This window comes from Sminthopsis crassicaudata, chromosome 1, assembly GCF_048593235.1.
Source record: "Sminthopsis crassicaudata isolate SCR6 chromosome 1, ASM4859323v1, whole genome shotgun sequence".
Lineage (NCBI taxonomy): Eukaryota > Metazoa > Chordata > Mammalia > Dasyuromorphia > Dasyuridae > Sminthopsis > Sminthopsis crassicaudata.
The window spans coordinates 229624435-229647255 of NC_133617.1; the positions used below are offsets into that span (position 1 = coordinate 229624435).

The 22821-nt window shown below is 36.1% G+C and overlaps 1 protein-coding gene across 5 annotated transcripts in view; it reads right to left on the reverse strand.

Moving 5' to 3' along the window:
* SMCHD1 (structural maintenance of chromosomes flexible hinge domain containing 1) overlaps positions 1-22821 on the reverse strand; it is a 244010-nt gene that overhangs the window by 48065 nt on the left and 173124 nt on the right. For 3 of the 5 annotated variants that reach the window (XM_074275986.1, XM_074275980.1, XM_074276036.1), the window contains exon 48: positions 3104-3187. The exons of the other annotated variants lie outside the window; for them this stretch is intronic. In XM_074275986.1, coding sequence (XP_074132087.1) covers positions 3104-3187 — 84 coding nt within the window. The remainder of the gene's footprint in view (positions 1-3103; positions 3188-22821) is intronic. 5 annotated transcript variants of the gene reach the window in all.

Sequence of the window (22821 nt, forward strand, 5' to 3'; positions counted from 1 at the left end):
CAACCTTTGCACGAATCAAAAGACATCCCCACATCTGATTTTACCATTTCTACCTTTCTCAAAGATAGGTAGCAAAAGGCAAGTGATAAAGCAGCAGGTGCCACTACAATGCAAGCTGAGTCAGAGCCTTGCACACAGGTGGCCCAGGCCATGGGGTCATCTTCTTACTAGACACAGCAGTGTCCTGATGTCTCAGCAGTCTTTTAAGGATCAGACTGCTCATCTCCTGATGTGAGGAAGGAGCTAGAAAGTGCTCTAAAAATTGTCTGCTTATGCAACCCTGGCTAGATTACTACAGCACGTGAGGATTCCACCCTATGGTCAAAACACTAAAAAATGTACAAAAACTTCTGCAAAATAGATTCCACTCACTATCTGTACATGGAAAGTGCACACACTTAAAGACACAAAAAAATCTGGTAAATCTGAAAGACCAATAGCTCTTGCTGCAAGAAAACTTAGCAGTTATCAAATCATATCCAAATAGCAGCTCTGAGTAAAACAAAGCTGGAAAATGAAAACCAGTTTATTGAAGTCGGAGCTGGATACGCTTTTCTGGAGTGGCTCCAGTGAAGGGCAACACCATGAAGCTGGTGTCTGTTTTGCAATCAAAACAATGTAATTGCCACCCACAGGAAAATGCCATGTCACCCTCCTCAGTGCCTAGGCTCCCACTAAGAGAAACTCTGAGGAGGTTATCAAGAAAAAGAGGTTAAAGAAAAATTTTATGAAGTTCTAGAGATCCTTCTCATCAATATGTTAAGAGACATCAAGTTTAAAACTGAGTGATTTTAATGCTAGAGTAGGCACAGACTATCAAAGATGGCATGGAATACATGGGAAGAATGGAGTTGGAAACAACAACAGCACTTCCCGCTGAAGACTTGTGCATCTTATGGTGTTCTCGTCAACAACACTATCTCCCATTTATCTAAATGTAATAAAATTTCATGAATGCACCCTTGCAGCAAACACCGGCTTTCAATACAATGTGATTGTAAGGATTGTAAGCTGATTATAGACTTCTTCTCCAAGCTAAATAATTGTATTCAGCAGAAGTGGCAGCCCCAAGGCAAAAGGACTACCAGAAGAATTAATGTAAACATATCTGAGCACTTCTCTGAGTGGGAAGAGTTTGTTGCTAACATGGAGGGAAAGTTGTGCCAACACACAGCTGGCAATAGGGGAGCAGAGAAGGAGTGGGCAGCTTTCAGGGATTTGGGGTACAGCACTATATTTGCTCATCTGGGTCAGAACACCCTCAACATCAAGACTGGATTAATGAAAATGATGAGGAAATTCAGAAGCTGCAAAATGTGAAATGAGAATCCACAAAATGTATCAGCAGGCTAGTTCATCCATTTCTGAGGAGGAAGCAGTTAATTCCAGCACAAGTAAAGTATAAATGAAGCTTAGAGAGATGCAGAATTCTTGGCTCAGTAATAAAGTAGATGAAATTCAGCTTTATGAACAACAATCCAAAAAATGCTTTTATGAAACCTTGAAAGTTGTTTATAGGCCAAAGACCTAGGGTACATCTCAACTATTCAGTGTTCATAGAGTCATAATGATTAGTCATAAGGCCATGATCCTTGAGAGATGGGGTGAACACTTCTATAGTGTTCTCAACAGACTAACATCAATCATTGCTGAAGTCACTGAAATTATTTACTTCATGTTGAAGTCAATCTTTTTCTAGCTGCAGTTCCAACTGAAGAAGAGGTTTTTTTTTTTTAAAGATTTTAAAATTAATTTTATAATTTGTTTTTGACAGTACATATGCATGGGTAATTTTTTTTTTACAACGTTATCCCTTGTATTCACTTCTTTTCCATATTTTCTCCTCCCTTCCTCTACTCCCTCCCCTAGATGACAGGCATTCCCATACATATTAAATGTGTTACAGTATAACCTAGATATAATATATGTGTGTAAAACAGTAAGAATTGGATTCCATAGGTAAAAGTAACCTTGGTAGATAAAGACAATAATGCAAACATTTTACACTCAGTTCCCAGTGTTCCTTCTCTGGGTGCAGCTGTTTCTGTCCATCATTGATCAACTGGAACTGAATTAGATCTTCTCTATGTTGAAGATCTCCACTTCCATCAGAATACATTGAAGAAGAGGTTTTGAATACCACTAGGTTCTTTTTGTGTGGCAAAGCGCCTGGTGCTAACACTATTACATCTGAAATTTACAAGGTGGGAAGTCCATTGCTTATACAAAACTGACTAAAATTTTCCATATCCAGAAGAAATTATTCTCTAAGAATTCAAGGACATCCCCATTGTCCATCTCTATAAAGATAAAGGCAACTGTTCTGTGACAATCACAGGGGATTCTCTCCATTAGCCATTTCTGGCAAGATTCTTACCAGAATTCTCCCTAGTAGTTTGATCCTTCATCTGGAAGATGGTCATCTACATGAGAGCCAGTGTGGCTTCAGAAGGGTCTCGTGGAATAATCTATAAGGTATTTAATGCCCAACAATTTCAGGACAAAAGCCAGGAGCAGAATAGAAGTCTATATACAATGTTTGTAGTTCTGACAAAGGCCTTTGATTGTTTCAGTCATGAGAGCTTATTGAAAATTATATCAAAATCTGGTTGCCCCAAAAAGTTCATCAGTATTGCACATTAATCAATTACACATAGCATGCTTGTCCACCTTCCAGTTAATAGATGATACTCTCCTGTTTTCTCAATCACCAATAGAGTGAAAGAGCGCTGTATGCTTGCTCCCATGCTTTTGAGCTTAATGTTTTCCATCATGCTGTAAAATGCCTTTAATGAAGATGAACATGGCATCAAGATCAGTAACTGCACTGATAGTAAATTCTTCAATTTTAAAAGGCTACAAACCAAAACTAAAGTGATGGGAGTATAGGTGCATGATTTTTTTTGTCTGTAGATGTGACCGTGCTTTCAATGTAGCCTCTGAAGCTTAGATGCAACAAACTATGGATCAGTTCTTTCCTCCTTGGGTTAATTTTGGCCTAACAATTAACACTGAGAAAAAACAGGTATTCCATCATTCATATGTGGAACTATCAGTTACAGCAAATGGAGATGTTTTGAATGCTGTGGATAAGGTCACTTACCTTGGCAGTATACTTTCCGGGAATGTACAATTGATAATGACGTTGACACACACATTGTCAAGAGCTAGCTGAGTATTTGAGAAGCTACAAAGAAAAGTGCAGGAGAAAGGAAGTATTAGGACTGACTACCAAACTGAAGGTTTACAGAGATACTGTTCTGTCCTCACTGTTGTACACCTGGGAAACCTAGATAGTATACCAATGTCAGATCAGAAAACTGAATCGCTTCCATTTGAATTGTCTCAGGAAGACTCTGAAGATCACCTGTCAGGATAAGACACCAGACACTGAGGTCTTTTCTTGAACTAAACTGCCAAGAATTCCAACTTTACTGCAGAGAGCACAACTCTGTTGGGTTGGCCACATTGTTTGAATGCCAAACATACACTTGACAAAAAAGACTATTTTATGGAGAAATTACACAGAGAAAAGGCTCATATGGTGATAAGAAAAAGTGATACAAAGACCCTCTCAAGGTCTCTCTTAAGAACTTTAGAATTGATTGGATGGTATGGGAGACGCTGGACCAGCCAACATGATGTGCCTTCATTAGAGAAGGTGCTGTGCTCTATGAAGTATCTCAGAAGAAATGTGAGATGTGCCATAATTAGAGAATCTATCCCCAAATGTTCACATGGACTATTGATGTTTGACCTGTGCTAGGTTATTTGGAGCTCATATTGGTGTGATCAGCAATAATCAGACATACTATTACTTAACTCGAACATAATGATGTAATTTTCGTCCTTTTCAAGAATGAAGGATAACAACCAATTAAAAAGTATTCTTATTTTTTGACCATTTATCCATTAGGGAATAGCTCTGGGTCTTAAACATTTGTGTTAGTCCTTTCACATTCCCTATTATACTCTTGTAAGCTATATTTTATGTATTTTCCCATTGTACCATTTCTCTGATATTTCTTCTGTCTTTGTGGTTTGTGTGTGTGTGTGTGTGTGTGTGTGTGTGTGTGTGTGTGTGTCTGTGTGTGCGCAAAAGTTTTTGAATTTCAGGGCATAAAAATTTCAGGTCATGTTTTATCTGTTATGATCTGCTCTAGATCTTGTTAAAGACTTTTCTCCCTGGTTACAGTTATAAAAAGTACTTCATCTCAGCTCTCTTCTTTTTTCATGTGGTCTTGTAACTTCATATAATAGAGGATGATGCCCAACTGAAAATATCTAGGGGCAAGTGATACATTGTCAAAGGATATGAACAGTTTTTGGAAGAAGAAATCAAAGCCATCTATAGTCAGTTTTCAGGAATGCAGAACCAAAACGACAACAAAACTAACCCTGCTCTCATGAGGCTTGCCTTCTACTATAGGATATAACAAATATGGTCTATTCTGGAATTTTTTGGAATCTCCCCTCTCCAAGAAAGACTTTGATGTCCTCTTCTGAGGACTTTCATCAGCTCCCACTGATAAATGCAGATAAATAAGAACCCAGAGAAAGGCTATGTTCCTGCTAGCAATAAGTATCTAAATAAGTCATAGAGAAGGGCACTGTCGGGATTACCTTGTCCTTAAGTGGGCCTTTACTGCAGTGGGTCCTGGTTGAAATTCTTGCATGGACAGCATTATCTTTTTTTTTTTTTTTAATATTATCCCTTGTATTCATTTTTCCAAATTACCCCCCCTCCCTTATTCCCTCCCCCCGACGACAGGCAATACCATACATTTTACATGTGTTACAATATAGTCTAGATACAATACATGTGTGTGAATATCATTTTCTTGTTGCACAATAAACTTTAGAATCCGAAGGTACATGCAACCTGGGCAGACAGATATTAGTGCTAACAATTTACATTCCCCTCCCAGTGTTTCTTCTCTGGGTGTAGCTACCTCTGTCCATCATTGATCAACTGGAAGTGAGTTGGATCTTCTTTATGTTGAAGATTTCCACTTCCATCAGAATACATCCTCATACAGTATCGTTGTTGAAGTATACAGTGATCTTCTGGTTCTGCTCATTTCACTCAGCATCAGTTGATTTAAGTCTCTCCAGGCCTCTCTGTATTCCTCCTGCTGGTCATTTCTTACAGAGCAATAATATTCCATAACTTTCATATACCACAATTTACCCAACCATTCTCCAACTGATGGACATCCATTCATCTTCCAGTTTCTAGCCACTATGAAAAGGGCTGCCACAAACATTTTGGCACATATATGTCTCTTTCCGCTCTTTAGTATTTCTTTGGGATATAATCCCAGTAGTAGCGCTGCTGGGTCAAAGGGTATGCACAGTTTGATAACTTTTTGGGCATAATTCCAGATTGCTCTCCAGAATGGCTGGATTCTTTCACAACTCCACCAGCAATGTATTAGTGATGGACAGCATTATCTTGACCCCAGTTACTGTATACGATCAGGAGGCCAAGCTATGGACATTAATCTCCAAGTTTATATTTTCACTATATAAGGTCTTCTCTTTCCCCTTGTTAAGTTCAAGTTCATTAGGATCTTAGCTCATCTTATGGCATCTTCCCTCTTGTTAATTGCAAATTCTGCTAGGGAATTTTGCCTATTTTATGGCAGTGAGTTCTGCTGGAGAACTTTGTCTGCCTTACGGCTTTTTTCCCCTTGTAAATGGTGAGTTCATTAGCACCTTTGCCTTCCTTATAATATCATCATAAAGCTTTTTGTCCCTTGACTTAAAAGTGGCCTAAACCTGGATTCCACGCATTTTAAGTAAGCATCACAGTGATGATCCATGAGGGTACTTCACCTGCCTTATGTAGTTTTTCCCCTTGGTAATGGTGAGTTCATGTAAGAATTTTGCCTGCTGTATAGAGTCTTTCTTTTTCTAGTTGCAAGTTCCTGTAAGGAATTTAGCATGTGTTTTTCTCCAACTTAGTCCACTTTATGGCATCTTTCTCCTTTAAACTGAGGGTTAATTAGGAACTTTGCTTGCCTTATGATATCATAATAAAGCTTTTTGCCGAGCCTCATCACCACCACCATGGTACAGGCTATCATCATTATCAGTTAATGCCTGGACTATTGCAATAACCTGCTGGCTTGTCTCTCTGCCTCGTCTTTCCTCACTGCAACATATCCTCCACTCACCAGTCAGATTGACTCTTACACCAAATTGCAAATCTAACCATATTTCCACTCACCACCCACCTCCATTCAATAAGTTTCAGTGGCTCCCTATTATCTTGAGGATCAAATAAAAAAATTCTCTTTTTGACTTTCAGAGTGTTTTTTAACTTGGTTTCTTTATAAATTTCTAATCATCTTATAACTTAAGCCCTTCCATGTATACTTTACAGTTCTGTGATGGTACAATTCTTAAATGAGATACCATTTCTTGACTCCTTGTATCCTCACTGGCTTTCCCCTGTGCTTTGAGTTTGCTCCCTCCCAGTCTCTGCCTTCTGCTTTCCCTGGCTTCCTTAAAATTCCAAAATTAAATTATCCCTTCTGCAATGAGCTTTTCCAATCCTCCTTGAAGCAGTTAAATGGCAGAATTTAGGAGCTCAAATCCAATTTCAAACACTTCTTGGCACATTTAAGGTTACCCTGGGATAATCCTCTAACCTCTATTTGCTTCATCATAGACAAAAAAAAAAAAAAAAAAAAAAAAAGAAACACTGGAGGAAATAGCAAGATACTCTATTTTCTTTGCCAAAAAAAAATCCCATGGACGACTGTCTGCAGGATCACAAAAAGATGGACATGGTTGAACAACAATCTTCCTTAATTTTAGAGCCTTCCCTCTGAAATTATCACTGCCAGAGAGACGGAGACAGAGTGAGACAGATGAGAGAGCTACGATAGATTTCTACCTCACTTGAAGTTCTCTGAAATGTCTAGTATGGCAAACTGGAATTCACGGACATCCTCAGGTGCTGGATCCTCTACATGCTTTCTTCTCAACATCCTGCAGGAGATTTTTTCCTAAAGAAAACCTGGAAATACACCCACCTATCTTCAAAGACAGAAAGAAGCCAGAAGAAATCTCTTCCAAGTGCTTGCCAACTATGACCCTCATAAAGGCAAAGAGTTTTGGGTAATCATAGTGAAGAGATGCACAAGTCATGAGTACAAATGGTTATATAAGACTTGAACCCTATAAAAAGAAGCATATTCAAAATAAATAAAAAGTAATTTGAGAGGAAAGCACTAGGAATGGGGAAAGCTCAGGAAAAGTTCCATGAAGTGGCACTTGAGTTGATCGTTAAAGGGAATTAAGTGGTGAAGGAAAAGAGGTTTTTCCAACACAGGCATGGGGAAACCTATGCAAAACAGAAATGGAAAGCCAATGCCATGTTTGAGGAACATCAGCTAGTTTGCCTGGAACATAAAGAAAATAAAGAGAAATGCTCTATAGTAAAGGAAGCTGCAACCAGATTGTGAAAGACCTTAAACACCAAAGAATTTTACACTTTGATCCTAGAGATAAGAGGGAGTCCTATGGCAGTTGGCACCTGAAGTTAAACTGAAGAATGTCATGATCAAACCAGTTGGGTGGGATGACTTGGAGAGAGGGAAGACGCAAGGCAGTGAGCCCAATTAAAAGCTCTTACCTTGAAATAAAATAAGCCATTGAAGAGGCTTAGGAAGCAGAAATGGGAGAGGGTACCTCTGACTTGGTGATCTTAGACAACCTCCCCTCTCCACTGAGGCAGGTTTGAGAAAACCCCTATTCCTAAGGAATAACTCTAATCAAGTGCAAAGGGAAAAGCTGGGAGTAATTCCACCCATATAAAGGTAGGGACCAGAGAGAGGGAATATATATAGTTCTCCTCTCTAACCAAATATCTTGTAGCCCAAAGTAGTGTTAAAATTTTTAAGTAGCCTATTACTATTTTTTGTTTTTCTATCACAGGATATAATCACTTATATCTTTAATCTCAGGCAAACCAAATTAAACCTTCTCTTGTAATAAGATAAAATTATGAAACAAAATCAACAGACACAATGCCAGATCTGATAATATATGAAACATTTCTCACCTGTAAGGAGTGAGATTTGTTTCTTGTCATGTATTCTCTACCTCCAAGATTGGTCATTATAATTATTCAAAGTTTGACTTTTAATATTCTTTTAAAAACTGTTACTATGGTCATTATATACATTGTTTTCCTGATTCGGTTTACTTCACTTGGCAGCAGTTTACACAAACCTTGTATATTTTTCATTGTACTGCACTCAATATCCCAGAAAATTTGGAAAACACAAGAGTGGTCACAGGATTAGAAAAGATCAATTTATGGACCAATCTTAAAGAGAGTGTTGTGTGCTAATTTCACATGGCAGCAAGGTTATGTTTAAGATTCTTTATATTAGGCTTCATCAATATATGAACTGAGAATTACCAGAAAATCAGCCTGGGTTTTGAAGAAAAAGAATAACTAATGATGAAACTGCCAACATTTGCTGGATTATTATAATTGAAAAGCAAAGAGTTCCAGGAAAAAACATATACTTCTGCTTCATTGACTACATTGAAGCATTTGACTGTATGGATCACAACAAAATGTGACAAATCCTCAAAGAGATAGGATTATCATAACATCCATCTTGTCTCCTGAAAACTTATATGTGGGCCAAGAAGCAACAGTTTGTTATAAACATGGAACAACTGATTGGTTTAAAATCGGAAGAGGTATACAACAAGGATCATCTTGTTTATTTAACTTATATGCAGGTGATAGCAGTCTAATGGCAAAGTGAAGGAGAATTAAGAAGCTCTTTGATGAGGATGAAAGAAAAAGAGTATGAAAGTTGGCTTGAAGCTTAACATAAAAAACAGAAAACAAAACAAAACAAGCCAACCTAAGATCTTGGCAATTTGTTCTACCACTTCCTGGAAAATGGAAAAGAAAAGGAAAGATTGTCAGATTTTATATTCAAAGAATACTGCAGATGGCAACTACAGCCTTGAAAGTAAAAGATGTTTGCTCCTTGGAAGGAATGCTATGGCAAATCTGGATAGCATACTAAGTAGCAATATAAATAACTATGCTAACAAAGATTCCATATAGTCAATGGTATGTTGTTGTTGTTGTTTTCAGTAGCAGTGTATGGCGTTAGAACTAGATTATAAGGAAAGGTGAGTGGCCCAGAAATAATGATGCTTCAAACTGAGGTGCTGGAGGCTTTTGAGAATCCCTTGAACAGCAAGGAGATCAAAGCAGCCAATATTTAAAGAAATTAATTCAGGCTCTTCACTGGGAGGTCAAATAAAACTTTGGTCACTTAGTGAGAAGACAGAATTCATTGTAAAAGACAGTGTTAGGATATTAGGAAAGATTGAAAGCAAAAGGGAAAAGGGATAGCAGAGGATTGAGTCAGTATATAATAGAAACAATGAACTTGGACAGAATTTGGAAGATAATAGAGGATGAAAGGGTCTCACAAGTGCTATGGTCCATAGGCTCATTAAAAGTTAGTCATGAAAAGAAATAGAACAAGCTATTAATCAACTCCCCAGGAAAAAACCCAAGCACCAGATGGATTTACATGTGAATTCTACCAAACATTTAAAGAACAATTAGCCCCAATGTTATATAAACTATTTGAAAAAATAGGGCATGAAGGAGTCCTACCAAATAATCAAATTTAAAAAACCATATGATCATCTCAATAGATGCAGAAAAAGTATTTGATAAAATCCAACATTCATTCCTACTAAAAATACTTGAGAGTATAGGAATAAATGGACTATTCCTTAGAATAATCAGGAGCCTATATTTAAGACCGTCAGTAAGCATAATATGTAATGGAGATAAACTGGAACCTTTCCCTGTAAGATCAGGAGTGAAACAAGGTTGCCCACTATCACCATTACTATTCAATATTGTATTAGAAATGCTAGTGTCGGCAATAAGAGTTGAGAAAGAGATTAAAGGAAAAAGAGTAGGTAATGAGGAAATCAAACTGTCACTCTTTGCAGATGATATGATGGTATATTTAGAAAACCCCAGAGATTCTAATAAAAAGTTATTAGAAATAATTCACAACTTTAGCAAAGTTGCTGGATACAAAATAAATCCACATAAATCCTCAGCATTTTTATACATTACCAACAAAATCCAACAGCAAGAGATATAAAGAGAAATTCCATTTGTAACAACTGTTGAGAGTATAAAATATTTGGGAATCCATCTACCAAAGAAAAGTCAGGAATTATATGAGCAAAATTACAAAACACTTGCCACAAAAATAAAATTAGATTTAAATAATTTGAAAGACATTCAGTGCTCTTGGATAGGCCGAGCGAATATAATAAAGATGACAATACTCCCTAAACTAATCTATTTATTTAGTGCTATACCAATCAAACTCCCAAGAAACTATTTTAATGACCTAGAAAAAATAACAACAAAATTCATATGGAAGAATAAAAGGCCGAGAATTTCAAGGGAATTAATGAAAAAAAAAAAAGTCAGATGAAAGTGCTCTAGCTGTACCTGATCTAAAGCTATATTATATAGCAGCAGTCACCAAAACCATTTGGTATTGGCTAAGAAATAGACCAGTCGATCAGTGGAACAGATTAGATTCAAAGGACAAAAAAGAGTACATCTATAGCAATCTAGTGTTTTACAAAACCAAAGATACCAACATTTGGGATAAAAATTCATTATTTGAAAAAAACTGTTGGGAAAACTGGAAATTAGTATGGCAGAAACTAGATATGGACCCACACTTAACACCATATACCAAGATAAGATCAAAACGGGTCCATGATTTAGGCATAAAGAATGAGATCATAAATAGATTAGAGGAACAGAAGATAGTCTACCTCTCCGACCTGTGGAGGAGGAAGGAATTTATGACCAGAGGAGAACTAGAGATCATTATTGATCACAAAATAGAAGATTTTGATTACATCAAACTAAAAAGTTTCTGTACAAACAATACTAATGCAAACAAGATTAGAAGGGAAGTAACAAATTGGGAAAATATTTTTACAGTTAAAGGTTCTGATAAAGATCTCATTTCCAAAATATATAGAGAACTGACCCTAATTTATAAGAAATCAAGCCATTCTCCGATTGATAAATGGTCAAAGGATATGAACAGACAATTCTCAGATGATGAAATTGAAACTATATCCACTCACATGAAAGAGTGTTCCAAATCACTACTGATCAAAGAAATGCAAATTAAGACAACTCTGAGATACCACTACACACCTGTCAGAATGGCTAAGATGACAGGAACCAATAATGATGAATGTTGGAGGGGATGTGGGAAAACTGGGACACTAATACATTGTTGGTGGAGTTGAGAAAGAATCTGGCCATTTCTGGAGAGCAATTTGGAACTATGCCCAAAAAGTTATCAAACTGTGCATACCCTTTGATCCAGTAGTGCTACTACTGAGGTTATATCCCAAAGAAATACTAATTAAGGGAAAGGACCTCTATGTGCCAAAATGTTTGTGGCAGCTCTTTTTGTAGTGGCTAGAAACTGGAAGATGAATGGATATCCATCAATTGGAGAATGGTTGGGTAAATTATGGTATATGAAGGTTATGGAATATTATTGCTCTATAAGAAATGACCAGCAGGATGAATTCAGAAAGTTTGGAGAGACTTACATGAACTGATGCTGAGTGAAATGAGCAGAACCAGAAGATCACTGTACATTTCAACAACAAAGCTGTATGAAGATATATTCTGATGGAAGTGGTTATCTTCAACATAAAGAAGATCCAACTCACTTCCAGTTGATCAATGATGGACAGAAACAACTACACCCAGAGAAGAATACTGCGAAGTGAATGTAAACTGTTAGCACTACTGTCTATCTATCCAGGTTACTTATACCTTCGGAATCCAATACTTAACGTGCAACAAGAAAATTGGATTTACACACATATATTGTATCTAGGTTATACTGTAACACATGTAAAATGTATGGGATTGCCTGTCATCTAGGGGAGGGAGTAGAGGGAGGGAGGGGGAAATTTGGAAAAATGAATACAAAGGATAATGGTAATTTTTTAAAATTACTCATGCATATATACTGACAAAAAAATTTTATAATTATAAAATTAATTAAAAAAAAAAAGTTAGTCATGACTAATCAGGTACCATACTAAGTGCTGGAGATACAAAGAAAGGCAAAAATTGATCCCTAGCCTGAAAAAGTGTGCCTTTCAATGGGGGAGACGAAGTAAAGAAATTAGCCTTTATGTTAAATCCTCAAAGAAACTAAGAGATGGAGTTATCATGGCATAAATGATAGCCAATGGAAAGATGCAGAAATGAGAAATGGAAATAATGAACAAGGAGCCAAAAGCAGACCAGTACTCTAAATCATAGAGTTTGGAGGAGAAGAGCAAAGTGTATAAATACTCCAAAAGTAGAAGGAACCAGATGATGAAGAACTTTAAATGCAAAATTAGTTTATATTTGATCCCTGAAGCAACAGAAAGGCACTTGAGCTCACTGAACAGCGGTAGAGCAGAGGTGAGGGATGAGAAGATGTGAGAGATAAATGTTTGTAAAATGAAATGAAATAAAAAAAAAAAATTTGTAAATTCCCTTGACAGGTGAATGGAGGATCAACTGAAGAGTGGAAGAGATTTGAAGCAGGATGATGATTTAAAAGGCTATTACAACAATGTAGGTCAAATAAAATGGCCTTTATGTACGTATCAATTCTCTATAGACACCTCTAAATGAGAAACTTTAATGAGACAATTTTATTTCCTCCCCTATTTCAACTCCAAAAATTTTACTAGTACAAAAGATTTTTAATTTAAATGGTTTATTTTATCTCTTATGATCTCTGCTATCTCATTTAATAATTTCCTAAATTTGACTTATTTGTGAAAAGTACCTCTTGTTCTTTGTTTTTTTAAAATAATTTATTGTTTAAAATTTGAGATTTACATAAAAATAGATAGGCAGACATAGACAGATATAGAACTTACTGTAGTACATAGCGCAAAATGCTAACCTAAACCTAAAAGCTCTTAGTAATCTGAAAAGCGCAGCCCTCCATTATAATATACTAATGTATAGTGACTACTACCTAATTGACCAATAAATATATCACCCCAAGTATGTATAAATTTTTTTCTATATTAGAGTACAATTCTTTCTTCTAGTTTTTCTTTCTTTCTTAAAATTGTATTTACCTAAGTATCTTGGTAAATTAACTCCCAGGATTTTTATCAATTTTATAATTTTTCTGAACTCATAATTTTGTGGGTTGATTAATCAGTTACTACACTGAAGCCATTAATCAGCTTAATTAATTTCTTCTTTGGAGTTTTCTAAGTAAATCAAATCTACAAATAAGTCTATTTTGTCACTTTTTTTTCCAATCTTTATATCTTTTTTCCTTGTTTTGTATTTCAAAATATACTCATTGTGAGGAACAGCATTTCTTCTAGTTACTGGGAAAACTTCCAATATTTTCCTTAAAAATCATGTGGCTTTCATTTTAGATCTGTGTTTTTTAATCATCTAAAAAGACCAATAATTTTTATAATTTTTAACATGAGTGCTGCATTTTGGCAAATGCTTTTTCTTTTTTTCTTAACATTTGTATAGGTTATTCATGCTCTTGACAGTAATTCCATGAGACAAACTCTACTAATATTATATCCATCTCATAAATGTGGAAACTGAGGCTTAAAGAAATTAACTTTTCCATGGTCATATAGCTAATATCTCTAATGTCCAATGTCATGTAGCCTCTAATGATTTTAGATTAATTTCTCTTTGTCTTGTATCATGTTGCCTTCAATATATTACATCAGAATTTTCTTTTTTCTCCTTTTTATAATTTTAATAAGTTTTTAATTTCAAAATACAAGCAAAGATAGTTTTCAACATTCACCTTTGCAAAATCCTGTATCCCTGTGTTTTTCCCCCTCTCTTCCCTCCACTTCCCTTCCCTAGACAGTAAGTAATCCAATACATGTTATACATATGCAATATTCCTATACATAATTTCCACAATTATCATGCTGGCACAAGAAAAATCAGCTCAAAAAGGGAAAAATGAGAAAGGAAGAAAAAAATTAAGCAAACAACAAAAAGATACAATTACTATTGTGATCCATACTCAGTCCCCTCAAGTCTCTCTCTAGGAGCAGACGGCTCTCTTCATCACAAGACCATTAGAACTGGCCTGAATCACCTCAATTGAAAAGAGCCATGTCCATCAAAATTGATCATTGTACAATCTTGCTGTTGCCATGTACAATGATCTCCTGGTTGTACTCACTTCACTTAGTATCAGTTCATGTAAGTCTCTCTAGGCCTCTCAAAAATCACCCTGCTCATTGTTTCTTATAGAACGATAATATTCCATAACATTCATATAACTTATTTAGCCATTCTCCAACTGATGGGCATCCACTCAAGTTTCCAGTTCCTTGTCACTACAAAAGTGCTGTCACATTTTTGCACATGTGGGTCCTTTTCCCTATTTTTTTTTATTTTAACTACCTCCTGGGATACAAGCCCAATAGAGCAACTGCTAGATCGAAGAGTATGCACAGTTTTACATCCTTTTGGGCATAGTTCCAAATTGCTCTCCAGAATGGTTGGATCAGTTCACAACTCTACCAGCAACGTATTAGTGTCCCAGTTTTTCCACATTCCCCTCCAACATTTATCATTATTTTTTCCTGTAATTTTAGACAATCTAAGAGGTATATAGTAGTACTTCAGAGTTGTCTTAATTTGCATTTTTCTAATTGAGTGATTTAGAGCATTTTTATGACTAGAAATGGTTTTATTAATTTCTTCATTTTAAAATTTTCTGTTTATATTCTTTGACTTCAGCTTTTTCTGTATCTATATAAGGATTTCTACTGTAGCTTATGACTGTCTTAATAGTTTTCTAATTTTTAAGAAGTCCCTGTATCTTTGGCATTAATCTGATCTGGACGTAGTGCAAAGTTTTCAAATATATTACAGTAGTCTTTTGGGTTTTTGCTAAGATTTTATTTTTTTTATTTCATAACAATAATCACTAATAAGAATAATTTTCATTCTTTGATTTATTAATCCCTAGGTCTGTTTTCAAACCATATTTATGGTATTGAATAGGGGTTTTCGTAAAATGACTTCTCAATTATTATGATTGATTTTTTTTAGTACTAGTAATAATTACAAATTATAGAATTCACTTGAAAATTCATGTAGACTAGGATTTCTTCATTAGTAGCTTGTCTATAATTTCTCTTTCTTAGACTTGTTCTTTTATGATTTCTGTTTTATCAATTAGTTTTTTTCCCTACTTTGTAGAAATTGTTATAGGCATAGAAATGGAATAAGTGAGTTTACACATCACCTTGATTTGCTTGTGTTCCATTATTATCCAGGAGACCAAAATAACCTGGGAATCGGAATCAGACAATAAGGAAACCAATGAGTGTTACTTGAATTTGACATACCAGTGATCCTTTGTGTTCACTGGGTGAACCCAGAGCATCTCTGCTGTTCCAGCAAACATAGAGCCAGATTAAACTGTTCATATTGGCTACAGAGTTCACAAAAACATCCTAGTTCTGGGTACTCTGCACTCCTGCTATTATTTTCTGGCATTTGTTGCAAAGCCATGTAAAGTACTCTCTAAAGCCCAAGCTTTGGAGCAGCCGAGACTATGTCTACTGCTTCTCTGCACATGTACTGTACTTACTCAATAAACACTTTTGGGTTCTGCACTTGAGTTGTGCCTCTGTTTTCTCTGTTCAGATCAACTCTGACCCTCAAGTAATCATTCTGGTATCAGAAAAGGATTGTACTGAAAGTTTGGGATCATTATCCACCAGCCTGGTGGAGACAAACTTGGAGCCAAATGGAATTCCTTGAGTTTCATCCTCTCCAGAGGAATAGTGTGGTAAATTTTCTGCTCCAATTCCAATCCCAGACTAATTTCTCTTTTCAGTTGAGCCTACACATTGTTGAGTGAAGATCTGGTAAAATTCTCAGGAAGTGACTCATTAGGAGGAATCTACAAGTGCTACAGACTTTTTCCCCCCTTTTCTGAGGCAATTGGGGTTAAGTGACTTGCCCAGGGTCACACAAGTGTTAAGTGTCTGAGACCAGATTTGAACTGGGGTCCTCCTGAATTCAAGGCTGGTGCTCTATCTACTGCACCATTTAGCTATCCCTTACAGACTATTTTTAATAAAAATAAGCAAAATCATCTGAAGGTGAAACTAAGTGACCCAAAGTCTAGAAACTAAGCTTCCTGAGTTGACCATTTTTAATAAATAGATTCTTGAGGCAGATGACTGAGACCACAAGTTCCAGATAGTGTGTGAAAACGTCAATAAAAAAAATCTGGAAAATTGCACAAGAGAAATGGTCAGCCAAACTGAAGAAAAGATCACCTTCTCCCTGATTGTGGTCACCATTCTGCTAGACCATCCCCCCTTCCTTTTATAGCAAATTTCTAAGAATAAGAAGTTCTGTAAATACAATATTAAATCTATTAAATAACAGATACTGGAATATCTCTGAGTTATTTTAATGAAATGCAAGTATAAACAATTTTAACTTGTATTTATGGTCAAATTATGCCACTGTTGACCACGAAAAAGGAAAAGACTGTTTAAATCAAAGATTTCTGGTGACTCCTTCAGCTCAGAAAACCTCTCCTTCTGATCATGTTAACCTCTCTCCTCTCAGATCAGGTTGCCAAATAAAGGTGTTGGGAGAAAAATACTGGGAAAATGTAGGGAAATTTGAATTTTGTTCCTCTTGCAGTAATTAGCTGTGTAATCTTAAGCCTAGAATCAAACAAAAATAAGGGAGTTTTCCCCTCTCCTATAGTTCATACTCACTCACATTCCCAGCTCCCACACCCTCCTTAATCTTTTTCTGGCTCCCCAATTTCTCTTCTGCATAGATCTCTGCAGTGCTTTTTTCTCAATTAAGATCCACCCCTCTAATCACTTCCTTTTTGTTTTCACCTGGAAAGGGAGGCATTATCTTGGTCTGCTGACCTTGAGGCTATAGAGTGCCCACCTTACTTCTCCCAAGTTCATCATCATGACCTTGCAGATTTAACCTTTTCTGGACCCACCCTTCTCCAACATGTAGATGATATGTTGTGCTGTGCATAAAATCTGTGTAGCTGACATCCTTCATATCCTGAACTTGCCTGAATTCACAAGAGCCTCTTGATATTAATGTCCATTTTGCTTTCCCCTATGTTAAGTTCTTTGGACATATTGTTACTCCCAATGTATGATATGTCTCGATTCTGAAAGACTCAAGGCTATTGTCTACTTCTCCCCTCCCCACCACAAAATGCCTATTGTGTGCATTCCTTAGTCTTGTTGACTACTAACACTCCTGGATCCCTGGGTTTTCTGCCATTGCTAGCCCCATACAAAACTCAGATTGGCCCTGTCCTGCCTTCTCACCCTCAGGCAAGGCAACTACTTGCTTCTCTTCTTCCTTTTTGTTACAAAGGAGAGAATGAATACAAGTGGGGTCAGAAAGATGGGGAAAATTTTCACCCCCTTGCAGTCAAAGCAATGGCTGATTTGGTCAAGTCTGATGCTGATAACGGTATTGGATTTCCCTTTGATTGTATTTATTCCCAATGTAGTAGAGGCTTTACTCAAAGTTACCACATTCAGCATCTTTCAGCAAGTCACCTTGCTAATTTAGAAGCTGGTCTTTTCAGCGAGCCAAATGTCACCACTGACACAACAGAACTACTAAATCCAGCTTCTTTTCTCTCAAAAGAGGTTTATTAGGCCGCCTGTGGCATCCTTACACACTAGCCAGTTGGCCAAGTCTTTTGGAAGTGACATCTGAGGAAGCATTCTCTCAAGCTCTGGTGGAAAGGACTTTACCAGGTGCTGCAGGCTACCCCCAAGGCTGCCAAAGTACAAGGAATTGACTCATGGATACATGTTTCCCATCTGAAGAAAGCTCCTGCTCCTTATCTGGATGACCAAGCCCACAGATGACCTTTCATGAAGTCATCTGGAAAGGCCGGCAACTGCTGACTGCAGGTGTAAAAAGCTAATTCCAAGAGACAAAGATAATGACGTTTAATATATCATCAGTTCCAAAACTCAGGCTGAATAATACTTAATATTTTAACTTATTTTGCTATTGCATTTTCATTACTGCTTTCTTGTATCTTTTGATGGGAATTCATGGAGCTCCCATGATTTCTTTATTAAGTTGGTCTCTTGTTACTTCCTAGGAATCTCTGTCTACCAGCCATTATTATGATTCTCCTAATCAGGTTGTTCTTGGTTGCTTGTTAGGTTCTTACTAAGTGCTAATGAGATAATGAGATATTAGGTTCTTACTAAGTGCTAAGTCGGTACTTAACAATTCTCTAGTTCCGGCCTTTGAAGGGAGTTTTACCCCTCTGAACTTCTGGGGAGTAGCTTAATGTTTAAGAGGAGCAAGTTCATTGGTTGAAGTATTTTTTCCCAGAAGCCCTGATCTTTCTGAGTAAATTACAGTAAAGACTGCAAAAATGTCCAGAGAAGAGTTCATTCACTTTAAAATATAGTACTGTCCAATTATTTGAGATGGAAAAAGATTATAATAGTCATAAGTTTACATCTTAGTATGAACAACCCACTTGATAGGTCTCACTCACTGGTCTCCTCAACCAAATTGTCAAAACTTGATTCAGTTATTTATAGGATCATCAAAAGACTCTTTCTAAAATTCCTACATTAGATCACAACTTAAAGCCAATCCTCTTTCAAAATACTCTTTCATATATCATTAAATACAAGGATGAACTTTCACCTAATTTATTCTTAAGGAAACTTCCACTGGCAAAATGCTTGTCCTCTAACTCCCCTTTTCAAAGAGGGTCTGAAACAGTGTTCCAAGTATTCTAACAGGTAGTGTTCTTCTGTGTAACTTCCCTTCTCCTTTCACAAAAATTCCCATTTCATGCAGATGATGAAAATTTTGAAAGAGCTCCCTTCCCTGGGAGCTCTGATACAAGCTTCCATTTGTGACTGTATCCAACACTATTGCTTACCAAAACAAAATCACATTATGGGATGCTATAAATATTTCCTAGAACAGTGTATGAGCTAGAATTGGAAAAAGGACTTAAACTTGACATCATCCTCAACTGTACTTCAACAATGGTATTTAAGATCTAATATTCTAACCCCCCAGTCCCTCAACACCAAAGTCCTCACCTCCTCACTTTATGAGGTACCCTCACCAGTGAGGAGATACCTAAATGCTTGTCAAAACTTAGGTTGAAAAGAGGGAAAAGAATGCACATGTGCAAAAAAAACCCCCAAAACACAATAGTTTGTAGCAGCTCTTTTTGTAATGCCAAGGAACTGGAAATTGAGATGATGCCCTGTAATGTTCTGTTGTCTCCAGACTTTCTCCCTTGCTCAATGTTGCTTCTTTTATCCTCCCAGAGAATGGATGTGGAATAGTTACTTCCCAGAGTGTGGCTAGGCCTTCCAAGTCTTAACATTCAGGTCTAATTTGACCATATCCTTGTTTTCCTACTGCTGGGACTTCAAGTTTTTTTCTGCTGAATGTGTGTCCCATACCCACTGAAGCAGTCCCCTCCAAGTGTTTACTTGATAATTTCCCTTAAACATCTTTAGTTGGCTCCTCAGAGGAAAAGGCTCTTTCTTCCACTTTATTATCTTTGGCCTCCTTGCTGTTCCCACCATTATTTCAGTCTATGTTATAGTCAAATGCTTCCTTGTGCTTGATTTGTACGTCCCACAAGTAAACAAAATCATGTTCCAGCAAGTTTTGCTTCCTTGGTCTTTGGACCATCCTGACCAAAAGGAGGGAATGTGGAAATCACCTTGCTTTATTTGAGCTTCCTTATTTTCCAAGAGAGTCCAAAATAATGTGGAAATCAGAATCAGTCAATAAGTGTCAAGATCCGGGCTAGCTCTTCTGAAGGGCTCAGAATAAGTCCTTGCCCCACATTGGGTGCCAAAATGTAAAGTTCTGATTGTCTCTCAATTATAATCCTTCTCTGGGAGGAGGTTTCTTTTCTTTCTTGGGAGGCTTCTGGAACCTTCCCCTCCAAAAGCGTGGGATTGCTAGACTTGCCAATCCACGGGAGGTCTTCTCTTTGTCAATCCAGACTGGCATCCCAACTCAATGTTCTGGTCTAGACTGTTCTTCAGATTCAATATTGTCTTCTTTTATCCTCGAAGAGAATGGACTTGTGAGAACTCCTACAGCCAATGAACTTTCTCCTTTTATAGGTGTAAACTCCTTTAAATGTGTAAACTCCTTTTCAGAAGTCTAAAGGTGCAAACTCCTTTTAAAGGTTTGAATTAAAGGTGTGAATTCTGAGTTAGAGAATTGTTTAGACAACCTGAGTTAGCACCTTGTGATCCTAACAAATAAGGAACCAGAAAAAATGTTATTTGAGTTTGATGTACCAGTGATGCTTGATATATTCACTGGATAAACCCAGAACATCTCTGCTGTACCAGCAACACAGAGCTGGCTCAAACTGACTTGTCCATGCCCTAAATAGAGCAGGGACAAGCATCCTGGTTCCTGATATTGTGAACTCTTATTCTCCTGTCTTTGTTATAAAACAATATAAACCATTTCCTAAAACCCAATCTTTGAAGCAGCCCAAAGTAGGTCTACTGCTCTCCCCTGTTTATGTTATGCTCACTCACTAAATGCTTCTGGGTTTTGCACTTGAACTGTGTCCCCATTCCCTCTATTCAGGTAGATACTGAACCTCAATTAATCATCCTGCCTCAATTAATATAAACTATTTTCTTTAAATTTTCAAGTTTTTATGGCATGTAATTATATTAAAAAGTTTTAAAATTCTTTTTGTTTATTGTGAATTTTTAATTTGGTAGTAATTTGATTTTGCACATTGGTTTTTAAAGGTTTAAAAAATTATTAGTTTTGTTGATCATTTTATGGTGTTTCAATTGTATCTATTTTTTCTCCAATTTTCAAAGTTTCTTCCTTTGTTCTGTTAGTACTTTTTAGGTTTTTAAAAACTGTAAACTCTATTGATAAGCATTTTATTAATATGTACTATTTTCTCCCTACAAGGACAGTTTTAGGTATCTTTCCCCAAATTTTAGTATACTATTTGATTATCATGTTGTTTTAAATGGTTATTATTCCCATGATTTGCTCCAGGTAGTATTATTTAATGTTTATTTATGTCAGTTATCTTTTGTCTTAATTCCCTTTATTACCATTTTAATTGGGTTGTGGTCTATAAAGTTTGTGTTTCATAGTTTTACCTTTTAAACATCTGATTTCTTCATGCTCTAGCACAATAATAAAGGCTCTTTATCTGAGGCTGAAAAATAAATATGTTCATATAGAAAAAATTTTATAGTCTAACCTTTATAATTATCTACTTTATTTTCCTTTGTATCATTATCCAACTTATCCAGCTATAAAACATTTATATCCCTTAATTGTTGCTGTCTTTTAGTAATTTTAGTCAATTTTTCCTTTATGAATTTTGAAGTGATGCCAGCAGATCAGTCTAAGTTTAATAATGACACAATTTCAACTCTGAGGTACCACTCCACACCTCTCAGACTGGCTAATATGATAGAAAAAAAATGATAAACTTGAAGATGTGGAAAAATTGGAATACTAATGCATTATTGGTGGAATTGTGAATTAATCCAACCATTCTGGAGAAAAATTTGGAATTATGCTCAAAAGGAAATCAAATTTCTGATCCAGCAATATCACTATTAGGTCTGTATCCCAAAGAGATCATAAACAAAGAGAAAAGAATCTACATATAGCAAAATATTTATAGTATATTTTTTGTGGTGGAAAAGAATTAGAAATTGAGAGAATGCCTATCAATTGGGAAATGGCTGAACAAGTTGTAGTATGTGGACGTAATGCAATAATATTGTGCTGTAAGAAATGATGATGAGACAGATTTCAGAAATTTGCACACAATAAAACAATACAGCATAATGATCAGCAATGACAAATACCTTTGATGTATGGAAATATTTTGCATGACTTCATATGTTTAAGCAATATCGTGTTGCTTGTTGGGACTCAAGGAGTGAGGAAGGATTGGACAAGAGAGGGAGAATAGGGAACTATTTTAAAATTTTAAAATTGAATGGTAAGGTTTGTTGTGTTGTTTTTTTAAAACATAACCAGGAAATATTTAGTGAAATAAAAATGTTTTTCATATACCTTTGGGGAATACACATCTCTTTATCTCAATACAACTTTGTAGTTAGTAAAGAGAACAGAACTCTGCTTTTAGAGTCAAGAACCACTGAGTTTGAATTTTGTCTTAAATACTATTTATGTAATCCTGAACAAGTCACAATCTCTTAGATGGTTCATCTCTTACAGACAATAGCATTTTCCCACAAGACTGTTGGGAGAAGCAAAATGAAATAACATGAAAAATGTTTCACAACATTACATTATTTGTTACCTATTGTTTTACTTTATGATAACAATCAAAGAAAGTTAACTTCACTTTAATAGATGGCTATTTACATCTATTTTTTTAAAAAAAAGTTGTCTATCAATTGGAGAATGGCTGAATAAGTTATGTTATATAATATTATAGAATATTATTGTTCTATAAGAAATAACAGGTAGAAGAGACTTACATGGAACTGATACTAAGTGAAGTCAGAAGAACATCATAAACAAGATAAATGTAGATTCATTTTCCCCTCCATATCTTTTCAATTTCATGAGGCTAAATTGGTTATGTTTATTTTCTTCTACAATTTTGTAAATAAATTTAAATTAAT